At 35.4% G+C, this 12,562-nt stretch overlaps 1 protein-coding gene across 1 annotated transcript in view; it reads left to right on the forward strand.

Annotated features, from left to right (window-relative positions):
• Nucleotides 1–208: 208 nt before the first annotated feature.
• Nucleotides 209–12,562, forward strand: part of LOC145616223 (midasin-like) — a 44,461-nt gene continuing 32,107 nt past the window's right edge. Inside the window, exons 1-18 of the mRNA XM_081670915.1 lie at nt 209–364; nt 478–821; nt 2,385–2,469; nt 3,006–3,271; nt 3,390–3,569; nt 4,312–4,469; nt 4,696–4,805; nt 4,912–5,031; nt 8,233–8,311; nt 8,979–9,101; nt 9,173–9,260; nt 9,360–9,456; nt 9,535–9,669; nt 9,755–9,808; nt 9,887–10,063; nt 10,200–10,325; nt 10,419–12,167; nt 12,432–12,472. Of these exons, the coding sequence (XP_081527041.1) occupies nt 209–364; nt 478–821; nt 2,385–2,469; nt 3,006–3,271; nt 3,390–3,569; nt 4,312–4,469; nt 4,696–4,805; nt 4,912–5,031; nt 8,233–8,311; nt 8,979–9,101; nt 9,173–9,260; nt 9,360–9,456; nt 9,535–9,669; nt 9,755–9,808; nt 9,887–10,063; nt 10,200–10,325; nt 10,419–12,167; nt 12,432–12,472 (4,088 nt within the window). The remainder of the gene's footprint in view (nt 365–477; nt 822–2,384; nt 2,470–3,005; nt 3,272–3,389; nt 3,570–4,311; nt 4,470–4,695; nt 4,806–4,911; nt 5,032–8,232; nt 8,312–8,978; nt 9,102–9,172; nt 9,261–9,359; nt 9,457–9,534; nt 9,670–9,754; nt 9,809–9,886; nt 10,064–10,199; nt 10,326–10,418; nt 12,168–12,431; nt 12,473–12,562) is intronic.

Here is a 12,562-nt window from a genome sequence, read left to right on the forward strand (position 1 = left end):
TCTCTCCTCCATTAAAGCTTATTCAGAGCTTTTCACTGAACCGCCTTCAGTGCTTTCTCTCCTCCATTAAAGCGACTAATTTGTTCATTTTAGTTATCGATTATCAATTGAATTTTATTTGATTTTTGGAGTTTAATTTTGATATTATTGGTTCGAATTTGGCTGCTAATTTGTTGCAGGCTTTGTTTATAATCTTTCAATGTCGGAAATGGATTATGAAATCGGACCTATTCCCGGGGCGGAGGCGGCCGCCCCTTCTGCCCTGGCTCAGGGGCGGGTTTGTTTGGATTTCGAGTTACAGAGGTTAATTGCTCGTTGTCCGAAGCTTAGGAATTTAGCTCATCTCAGTTCTTTGTTAGAGAAGGTACCGAAATTCTCTTAATTATGCTACTTACCCTTTTTGTTTGTTTGTTTGTTTGATTGTTTGGATTAGTTTATGTGTGATTAATTCTGGGATTGTGTTTGGGTTATTTGAAGGGGCGTGAATTGGAGGAGGAACAATTAGTGAATGCTTTGGCCATGGTATTGCTGCATCCCAGCTATACAATACCTATTATGGGCTGTTTTCGCTCGATTGCTAAGAAAATCATAAACCGTGTCGTTGAATTGTTAAAACTAGTGCCGAATTTGAGGTTTGATCATCCCGGGGGAATTACAAATTCTATGGAGGATAGGTATTTTATAGAATGTGAAGAACTTGAAGAAGTATATCTATTTGGAGTGATTGAGGCATATTCGAGACATGGGAGGTTTTTGGATCTTCACGAACTTGCGAGTCTTGCCTTTAGTCGAGTACTTGATCTTGCACCTTTCTTGAGGGGGTAAGCAACTAAACATTGATAACATTTTATTTTATGTATGAACTTATAATTTGTATACTTTGTAAGACTTGTATATGTCTGTTTAAGAAAAATGTAGAAAACAATCATTGCCTGGCTATTTTTTACATTGCAAGAACGCGGTTGCCAGTTTTCAGTGGTATTACTATTGGATGATTCATGCATGATTCTAATTTTATAAGTATAACCGAGCTTTTCCTATATTTCATTTTCTTTGATAGTGCTTTTTTTTTGTTTTTTTTTGTCAAACATAGTATTTCTGCATTCTGCATCTGTGTAAGTCTATGCAGACTTAGTAAGAGCAATATAGCTTTCTTCTGGGGTAGTGAGCTGTATTTTGTAAAACTGCCTTGATCTGGTTGACTTCATAAATAAATGCCGTCTTTGTTTCTTGAAGTGTTTAAGAGAATAATTAGTAGTTTTCGTTGTGTTCTTGACTTAACACTAGAAACTGAGACTCAGTTTAATGCTTATTAAATAATTCCTAAGTTCTGACAACTTCAATATTCAAAGAGTTTCTTAGTATATACAAGTACATATCTTTATTTTGGAGTGATATTAGAAAACACACACTTAAGATATATAGATTAATAATTTAATATATTAAGTTCTGATTATCTTTGTTAGGGAATAAATCTCCAAACCATATTACTTCGACTCATCATTTTGTCTTTTGTACCGGACACTAAAATCCATAAGGGTATGCAATCCTTATCTGACATTTTTATCCATACTAAGATTTTACAATTTTTATCCATACTAAGATATTACAATTATCTTGAATCACATGATTGTAAAAGAAAATGTAGAATCAGAGTGAAGGATTAGCACTGCTCTTAAATAGGCTTCTAGTAAGCATTTTGACAAGGATTAACTATCAAGCTAGCTTAAAATATTGTATATGAACATTTGTACATCTTAAGTCTTAACTTCTGCCAAAAGTTTGTTAAGGTGAGGAACATGTTTCATTAATGCCAAGCACCACATGGGCCACACCCATGTCAAAGTTAAGGACAATGTCCCTGTTTTTAAAACTTTAAATTATCAAACCTTGACATTTCAGATGCATTGGATATGTATTAACACTCAAAGCTTGCCTATCTCAAAGCAAAGTCTTGTTCACTTTACCTTAAGATAATAATATTGATTAAAAAGAATTTTAGTTTAGTAAAAATCAATAATTTTAAAGAAGAAATATAATAGAAAACTAGTACAAATAATTTTAGTTCAGCATAATTAATTTCAGCTTAGTAAAATTAATTTCGTTTGAGTAAAAATAAATTAAGTTAATCATAAATAATTTGAGTTAAGTAAAAATAATTTTAGTTCAGCAAAAATAAGGTGAAGTGAACAAGGCCTGATATAGTTTTAAAGGTGTTTGATACATCTTGTTCTCAAAATTATATCTTCTTATTGGCAGAGTATGTAAAGAATGTGTGTGCTGTCCAGCGCTATTTGAGTGGTGTTATGTTTATTCAATACAATATGGATTTAACTTTCATGTAGGATATGTATATGACACTTGTTCCCTGATCATTGTTTCAGTGCAATAGAATGCTACTACAAATTTGGTAGACCACCATTTCATCGTATTATTGAGGCAACATTCAGTTCTAAGGTGAAATCCGAGGTATTATTTTTTCACTTTTTGGCACCTTGGTTTTTGAATTCTTGATTTTAAAGACGCCAGTTGGTTGATCTTTCATTGTTATTTACATACTTTATTTTGATTACAAAAGTACTCTCAGACACATATCTATCAATATACTTTACTTTATACCATTATATATTGAGGGAGATATATGTTCGATGATTGCCTATGAAAAGATAAAGTTGGAATTATTAATGAATTTAGATTATATGTTTAACGAATTTATGTTTGTTTGTTTTTTATTTATTTTATTTTATTTTATTTAAGAATTTAGGTAGTATTAATGAAAGTGGCACTCCTTTCATGTTGTTGAGATGTTTTGTCTAATGTCGTTCAGTTTCTTAATGATTTGGTGGACTTTTGCACTTCTGTAGTTTTGGAAACCATTCTGTGAGTTTAAGCTATTTTAAATCTGCCTGGCTCTCTGATTTAAAATACATACTTATGCTCTATTATCATTTTTCATTCTCCAATCTGTTATCTTCTTTTTATTCCTTCTACTTTTGGTTTTGCAGCCAGCCGCAAGACATCTACGAAATCTTGTCTGGATGTCTTATCGTCTACTTCTTCTGGACCCTGAATTTTTTTCATGCCATTGGAATTGGTGCTGTTTTTTGGACCTGGTACATCAGGCTGCAAGTTATGATGGTTATTTTAGTACTGATCTTGCTAGAGATATAAGATGGTGTGGAGTGCAGATACTGTGTATCCTTCTGAAGTTACCCTCTAGAACTGCTGTACTTGGGATGGAGCCTGTAGAAGTTTTACCCTCTTTGTTCCGGTAAGTTATTGTATCTGAGCTGTCTTCATGTCTACATAGCTTGTTGTCAGGGCTGTTGCGAAGCTTGTAATAATGACCTTCCAAATCAAACTTTGCTGAATGGATTTTCTCTTAATAGGTGGCATGAGTTCTGTTGGGATGTATCGATAGAAAAAGCTGGCTGGTTCGTATCCAGAAAAGAAGCTCCTATTTTTTCTGATGGAGATGCTTCTTTTAGTCGTGGAGGAGACGCTATAGCTATTGATCTATTAAAGCTTCTTGAATATGAACCTGAAAAATTTAAAAAGAGGTTGCAAAGGTTTGTTACCCTCTGTTGCCCTTGACTGAATAAATGTTAGGAAAAACTGCAAGCATATCCGATGTATTCTAGGATTAAATTGCCTCTAAAAATCCACAAAAGCTATATAATCTTGAGTTCATCATCTCCCTTGGGATCCAAACCATGTATTACGGATGTCTACTCTATGTAAGAGGCGTTTTGTCTGCCTGCTGACAATTTTGAATGCTACTGTCATACTTGCTTGCTTGAACGCCTTAATCCCATAAGTGGGTCGGCTACATGAACCAACACGAGGATTTCGCCTTAATCTCATAATCCTCTTAATACTACGCTCAATCATTGTGGCTCATGTCATTTGATGTGACAAAGTTTTACACTGCTGTGGGACTGGCAGTGGGTTGCGGAGTTTGACTTATGTGCTGGATTTTGAATATCTTCCAATTTCTCTTGCTATCCCTTAGCGGTGGTTATGAAACATTTGATGTTTGTGTGTTTTCCATTTAGCTTGGTTAGGCCAACATGTATGGAAGCCTAGGAATTATCTTGTGGAATTAGGTCGAAATATCTGATAATTTTTTTTGGCGTATACACATATAAAATTTGTGGCCTCTAATGGTTGCAGGGAGCAAATGAGTAAAATTCATTGATATTATGTTTAGAAGATAGGTCCTCTCTTGATCTCTATTTCATGCTCTTGAAGTTTTTGTTTGTTACATCCTAATCATATGATCCTGTTATTTATTTTCTGTGGTGTTATCAGGGACTGCAGCCCTTTTCTTCTGACATCTTCAATACAGAGCAGTTATGAAAGAGTGATCTTAGCAGTAAATCAAAAATGGCCTGTTCTGCTGTATGGTCCACCTGGTTGCGGGAAGACTGCACTTATTAGCAAGTTAGCTCAGGAAATTGGAACCCAAGGTAGCATCCTTATTATTTCCATCTTTTCTTTTTTCCTTTTGTTTGTTTGTTTGTTTTACCCATATATCTTTGAACAATTATTTCTTATATATCTTGATGGTAATTGTCTTTTTGTGTAATTTTTTTCACAGAATGGCTGTTGCCAGCTTGAGTTTTGTAGTTTTAGTTCTGCCGATTTATGTACCATTGTACATCTCTTATATCTAAGTTTTTGTTTTTTGCTCAGTTCTTTCAATTCATATGGATGAGCAAATCGATGGAAGAACATTGGTTGGAAGTTATGTCTGCACAGAACAGCCTGGCGAGTTCAGATGGCAACCAGGTCCTCTGACTCAGGTTGTACTAGTTTGTAAAGACTGGTGGCTTTGCAGTTTTTCAGCTCTTTTACTTATTTATTTTTATTTTTGTTTTCATATAATTAATGACTCTTTATCATTTACAGGCAGTTAAAAATGGTGTATGGGTTGTCTTTGAAAACATAGATCAAGCAGCTTCAGACGTGCAGTCTATATTATTGCCTCTTCTGGAGGGTGGGACTTCTTTTCTAACTGGTTATGGAGAGGTATTGTATTCTGTTGTTTATTGCTTTTGATCCACCCATAATATGATTTGATTTCTCATGTGGAATCAAATGGCTTTGAAAAATATGTTGTAGTAAATGAAATTAAGTGATATTCATTATGCTGATTACTTAATTGAAGATATGATTATAATGTTTCGTTTGTTGTATATTACCGTTGACTGTTTTCAATAGATATAGAGTTTGCTTTAAAAAAACTGAACTACAGCAAATCATTATATCATGTTGTCACACTGTTGATTATAAATTTGCGCCAATTATATTACTTGCTGCTGCCCTTTTCAAGAAAATTTACTGGTTAAAATCTTCTGCAGAATTGATTTACATCATTATATGTGTTGGATGGGGACTTTGGATAAGCTTAATACTGATGATATTCTTCAAATTCGTAATCAAATTGGACTTATTTTGTTTGTTTTATGTGTATTGTTTGAGTGGGTGAGACTAGAATAATTTGTTTCTTTTTCGAAGGGTTCTTGATCTTATGGCATTATTTATTTGAGGTGGAAGGATGTAGCCTTGTTGGGGTTGGTTTGATTGGGCTAGGATTCAATCTTGATGCATCTCTAATTTGTCTACATTGGTCACGATGAAGATATTGGCAGTCTTTTCTAGTACAGTTTTTTCCTACTTTGTTTAAGACCTTTTGTCCTCACTGGAATATTTTATTTATTTATTTTATCTTATTAAGTTTTTGTACATAGTACTTCCTCTGTTTCATAGCATCATATTGAATTTTTACACTATTCCCGTATTAACTTTAATCATGTTTAATTGTTAATATGGGTCAATATATGTCATTTTTTCCTTACTGTTTTCAGGTCAGATTCTAAGTTCATATTAGTACACTAGATACTACTTCTGTTTCGCATTATGTGCAATTTACTAAAAATGGTTGCTACGTATTATGTGCAACAAATATCTTCTTTGCTTATTAAGTTGTCATTTCTCTCTATCTCTCTCCATTTATCACTTACAAACAAATTTTGCCTAGGAGTCTTTGTTGCGCACTATGTTACATTGACACGGGTACGGGTATCCGATATTGGTACGTATCCGAGTGTCGGATACGCCATTCTAAAAAATTTAGGACACGGGGACACCGTCTTAACATTGGACTCGGGTACGGATACGGCAATAATTTTGTCCATAATATATCAAAAATAGTACTGTATATACAAACACTCAAAAGAAAAACACTCGAAACCTTGCTTGGGAAGCCAAAGTAGTGCCAACAAACTAGTAATAATCTAATACTAGTAATTTGTACCACTTTTCTTGGGAAGCAACAACTGCCCACACAGTTTTTTTTAAGAGTTTTAAAATTAAATTCAATAAATAAATAAATAAATATACTAAACGTCTTCATCTTTTTGAGAACCGTCTTCAACTGCCCACACACTTTTCTTGAGAACCGTCTACATCTTCTTCAAAGCTTCAACTCCTTCAATGGCCGCCGTACCCGAGAACAAAATGGAGTATCCGGAACGGATTTCATACCCGGATCGGTGTCGCGTCGTATCGACCCGGGTATGCCGGCCAAAATGCCGTGTCCAGGTAACATAGGTTGCGCATAATATTGCACATAATATGAAACAGAGGTAGTATATATTTTTTTTTATGATTTCAATTTAAAAATAAAGATATTTAAGGGTTAAAGTCGTGCATTGGAAAACATGCTTTGTCAAAATGATGCAATTAATGTGAAACGGATAAAGGAAAAAAGTACAAGAAAATCATGAAACAAATCAAGAGTCATTGCTCATACACAAAATTTTAGGGTCATGAACATTAATTCTCATGCACGTGGATTGAAAAATCAACTTTTAGCTCCAGCTGAACAATAATCATAAAACAATGTCAACTACTCAATGGTGTTAGGAAAAAAATTCCCATTGACAAAAAGGCTTGGCGATCAAGTTCCTTGTCTTGATGTTGCTCCACCAGTATGCCACAACAGGTCTGTAAATTTTTTCATGCATCACTTGCATTTACACATAGTTTTTGGAGACTTAGCAGTTGATAAAATTGAGGTAAGTGGCGTATGGAAAGTATTTAAATGTAAAACTGGGGCAAGTGTAGTATGGAAAATAGTGTTTTAATGTAACAGTGGGATATGAATAGTATCATTATAATGTAATTGTGAGTATAAATTTTTTTTTTTTTATCATGTTTTGTGTGGTGGGATCTTGCAATATGCTATAATTGGTGAAGGAAGATCAACAAAAACCAAAGACAAAGAACACATAGAATCATAGATGGGCATGATTCATAAAAAATGTGTTAGTTACGTCCACAAGGCGGTAAGGTGAAGTTTTTATTGATCTTGAGGAATCTCTATATGAGGAATTAGGCTAATAACCTATAAATTTTATATGCTACTTCCAAACATAATCAGTATAGGCCCAAATAGAAAACAGAACCTAAAGAACCGTGTTCGATTGTTCATAGGGGACAAAGTGGAAAACTAATTCAAGGTATGTAATAATAATATCCACATTCATTTGAGTCCCTGTAGAATCAACCAGATGCACCGTAACTGCCAGATGTACTAAAAAATCTAAACAAATCCAACCCTTGATTTAAATCCTCTCTGAATTAACAGACACCATAATAATGCTAGATGTATGGATAAGCCCTATGCCTTTGTTTTTGCGCGAAAGTAATTATCAGGTTCTAACATTTAGTAAGTCAAAATAATATCGGAACATGTGATACTCAAAGAGTTTGGTGAATATGTCAATGGGATTATCACATTTGGGAAATTGTTAAATTCATTTTTTAGGGAAGATTATCTGACCCAACCAAACACACCCAAAGAGATAAAGAATCATGTTGTCTATGCACCTTAAGGTGTATGGAGTATAGAGTAGCAGTGGTGCTGTTTGCATCTGTATCCCACTGGAGTATTGGACACTATCAACTTTAGGATTCATGTAGGCCAATTATTCTTTTTGGTTTGGTGCCTTGATTGTGGAGAATTGTTGGAGTGATTTTTCTCTGTAATATAGGAAAATAGCTTTCCTGTGATGAGTGAATCTTCACATGCTTTGAAATCCTGCAGATTTTTATAATACTGACCATTATGCTCCTGCAGGTTCATTTTTGCTTATAATCAGTATAAAATCATACAAAAAGGGTTATGTGATTGTAAATCTTTACTGATAATTGATATTCTTGCAGGCTATTAGAGTGGCAGCAGGTTTTCGACTATTTTCTACCATCTCAACTTCCAAGCCTGATATATGCAGCCATGCAGAAGGTTTGTGAATGGCTTCTTGTATACTATTTCTGTTTAGTGTTAGTCTTCTAGATTCATGCTTTTGGTGCAAATCATCAGAACCATTTGCATGGGAAGGGAGCTTTCTATCTTGTTCCTGGTGTGGTCTTTGTCGAAAATTCGAATGTGTACATGGCTAACATGTGCATCAGCTCCACAGAATAGTATAGTCTCCTTCTGTCTCTTAACATCCATAGAGGCAGTGAAAAAAGAGGAGTCTAAGTGTATATATGTTGACTGTATGGAGTTAAAGAATTGGATTAAACGGAAGATGTTTCTTACTATCTTAAATTCCACATATTGATCATGTAGGGAAAGTTGGTGTACTGGTAAGGTGGCAAGTGGTATTTGTTGTAACTTGTAAGAATAGGGGAGTGGAGAAAACATAACAATGCTCTATGTGCAAGAATAAATGAATCATTGTCAAAGATTATGTTGTTATAATTAGAGGGATCGAAATTAATAGGTTTGATTATGTAGATTTGTCTTGCTTAATTTGTTTCTTATGTGAGATCTGCTAGCTCAAATAGACACATTTGCATATCCTAGAATGCTGATATGCTAGATGCAGTAATCTTTGAAGAATTTACTGTATTTCGTTATCTGTGGATGATTTTACATCAAAGGGGAGCTTTGTGTCTTTTGATAGGTAGAAATGCTTTGTCTGCTCTTTGGAGACGAGTGATGGTCAAGCCAGCAGCTTGCACAGATTTGGCAAATGTAGTGTCTGCATGGTACCCGGATTTGGAGCCTATAGCTTGGAAGCTCATTGGTAATTTCCTTCCCTAGAGGTTTTGTGATCTCAATGTGGAGAGAAAATTTATTGTTATTTTGTTCTTGCAGAAACCTTTGAAACGCTTAATGGAGATTCTGAATTATTTGGATCCGGACAGTCTGGTTGCAAGAATTCATCCAGCAGGTTCTCGCTGAGGTTTGTTGATCCAAGCCATGAATGTAGATGCTCTATTCCACACAAAACTGTAATCGTTGGCTTTAATGTGACATCTAATCATCTTTTTTTCAACAACAGGGATCTACTGAAGTGGTGTAAAAGAATCGCTGGCTCTGGTTTCAGCTTCAGCTGTGATGGTCTGTCAGCTGACTTGTGTCGCATGATTTATCTGGAGGTTTGATCTTTGGCTGTTTGAGCTTACACTGTATCTATTTTGGGTTGCTAGCTTATCTGTGTTGCATTTGCATTACAGGCTGTCGATGTATTTGCTGTCAATGCAGCGTCACCAGTTACCAGGCTGAATATTGTAAGGAACATAGCAAAGATGTGGGCGGTGCCTGTTCCAGAAGCGGAAGCCCTATATTGTCTTAACAGACCTGTTCTCAAGGTCATTCTTGTTCTGTTCGATCTTTTGCCAGTTTATTTTTGTGGTTTAATATGTAATTTAAATTTGACAATCTAAATAAAAATAGGATTTTATTGGAGCTGTACAAATTGGAAGAGTCACTCTGCCAAAAAAAGAAGATGTAAGTTGATATGCTTAGCTCGTGTGTCAATGAAAGTGTATGTTTTCCTGAATTAAAAGATATCCAATTTCTCTGCAGCTTCTCCATGAAAAGAAACCCTTTGTGGAAATTCGCAGCTCTTTTCATGTACTTGAGAGAATAGCATGTGCTGTTAAATGGAACGAGGCTGTTCTTTTGGTTGGAGAAACTGGTACTGGAAAAACTACACTTGTGCAGAATCTGGCGACAAGACTTGGTCAAAAACTTACTGTTCTGGTATTTAAGGATTTGCATATTTTGTGCTACGCATAATTAAATAATGTCTTTAATCATAATTTCTTCTTATTTATGCAATCTTGGTAGGTTGGTCTTATTTATTTGTTGTCTCATGTGGTATTATTTAATATTTCAGAACCTAAGTCAGCAGAGTGATGTGGCAGACTTGTTGGGGGGTTTTAGACCAATGGATCCTCAGTATATATGTGTACCTCTTTACAAGGAATTTGAGAGCTTGTTCATGACTACATTCTCTGTAAAGGTATTGGTATATGTATGAATGCTTTTTAAGCTGCCTATTCTGACCCTGATTTACACTTTTTTTTTTTAAAAAATTTAATTTTTGTATTTTCAGGATAATCAGGATTTTCTTGCTCTGTTGAAAAAGCTTGTGAATGACAAGAATTGGACTAAACTGTTGACTGGTTTTAAGAAGGGTGTCGAAAGGGTGGTTCGTATAGGGAGATGTGGGTCTGGAACAAAGCGAAAGCGACCTCTGGAGGAAAGAGTTTTGGGGCTCTGGGAAAATTTGTCTCAGAAAGTGGAGATAGCACACAATCAACTTGCTGGCTCATCAGGAATGATATTTTCATTTGTTGAAGGAGCCTTTGTTACAGCACTGCGAAATGGCGAGTGGATTCTGCTAGATGAAGTAAATTTAGCTCCTCCCGAGACATTGCAGAGAATCATCGGTGTCCTTGATGGAGAGAGTGGTTCACTATGTTTAGCGGAAAATGGTGTTGTCGTGGATAGACATACTAACTTCCGCATGTTTGCCTGCATGAATCCCGCAACTGATGCTGGGAAACGGGACTTGCCATATTCATTGCGAAGTAGATTTACAGAATACTTTGTAGATGATGTTTTGGAAGATGAGGACTTGACTCTCTTTGTTAATCAGTTTCTTGATGATAGGCACACAGATAAAGATTTAGCAAATAAGATTGTACGGTTTTATAAGATGGCTAAAAAGGAATCTGAAGAAAAACTGCAGGATGGGGCCAACCAGAAGCCTCAATATAGTTTGAGGTCTCTTTATCGGGCTTTAGAATACATTAGAAAAGCAAGGAAGTTAGGTTTTAAAAGAGCAGTGTATGATGGATTTTGCATGTTCTTTATGACTTTATTGGAGGATCGCAGTGCTGAAATAATGAATGAAAGAATTATTTCATTCTTGCTTGGAGACCATAAACAACTACCACCACCTATCCCTCTGGAGCAACTGTTGAACATCAAAGAAAAACCTGGAACTGAACAGTTTCTGAGAGAATATGTAATAACTAAAAGTGTTGAGGAGCATATAAGGAGTTTGGCTCGAGCAGTTTACATAAAAAGATATCCTGTTCTCTTGCAGGGTCCAACCTCTAGTGGGAAGACTAGTCTTGTGCAATATCTTGCTGCAAAAACAGGCCATGAGTTTGTTCGTATAAATAATCATGAACATACTGATCTGCAAGAATATTTAGGATCATATATTACTGATGCCAGTGGGAGACTTGTATTTCATGAAGGTGTATTGGTTAAGGCCGTTCGTTATGGACATTGGATTGTCTTGGATGAGCTTAATCTTGCCCCTTCTGACGTCCTAGAAGCATTGAATCGATTGCTAGATGATAATCGAGAGCTTTTTGTTCCAGAGCTGCGTGAAACTGTGCGTGCTCACCCAAATTTTATGCTTTTTGCTACTCAAAATCCTCCAACTTTCTATGGTGGCCGGAAGATGCTTTCACGTGCGTTTCGCAACCGTTTTGTTGAGATACATGTTAATGATATCCCAGATGATGAGTTAACTGAAATATTAGAGAAAAAATGCAAAATTCCTCGCAGTTATGCGAATAAAATGATTGAAGTTATGAAGGAACTACAGCTACGGAGGCAGAAGAGCAAAGTGTTTGCTGGAAAACATGGATTCATTACTCCGCGAGATTTATTTCGATGGGCTAACCGTTTCAGTAAGTATGGAACTTCGTATGAAGACTTAGCCAAAGATGGCTATTTTCTTTTGGCAGAAAGGCTCAGGGATGAGATTGAGAAGAATATTGTGCAGGAAGTTTTGGAAAAGCATCTGCGTGTTAAACTCAAGAAAGATGAATTGTATAAACAGGTATTTCTCTTATTGTCTTAACTAAAAAATTGTTGTCCTCTACTCTATTTCTATTACGTTATACCCTTGATCTTTTCTTTGATAGCCACGATGCTGTTTCCTTTTAATACTAATTCTATTTACAAGTTGTCACAAATCAGTGTGACGGAGTGTGTGCCTTTTTACTGTTTATTATGTGTGCTTGGACATTCAATTGTGTTAATGGTATATGAGGTCAGTAAAGTTATATCTTTTTCTTCTAAATTTTATGTTTATACTTTTCAGGGATCTATAGAGATGAACTCTTTTCAGGAAAATGTTGGAGAGTACGTATATATATATATTTTTTACTTATTACGTTCTGTATAGTCGTCTTTCAGTATCTTCAATCAGTTTTTCTATCATTGTTGCCTAAA

Source organism: Chenopodium album, chromosome 26, assembly GCF_948465745.1.
Source record: "Chenopodium album chromosome 26, dcCheAlbu1.1, whole genome shotgun sequence".
NCBI lineage: Eukaryota > Viridiplantae > Streptophyta > Magnoliopsida > Caryophyllales > Amaranthaceae > Chenopodium > Chenopodium album.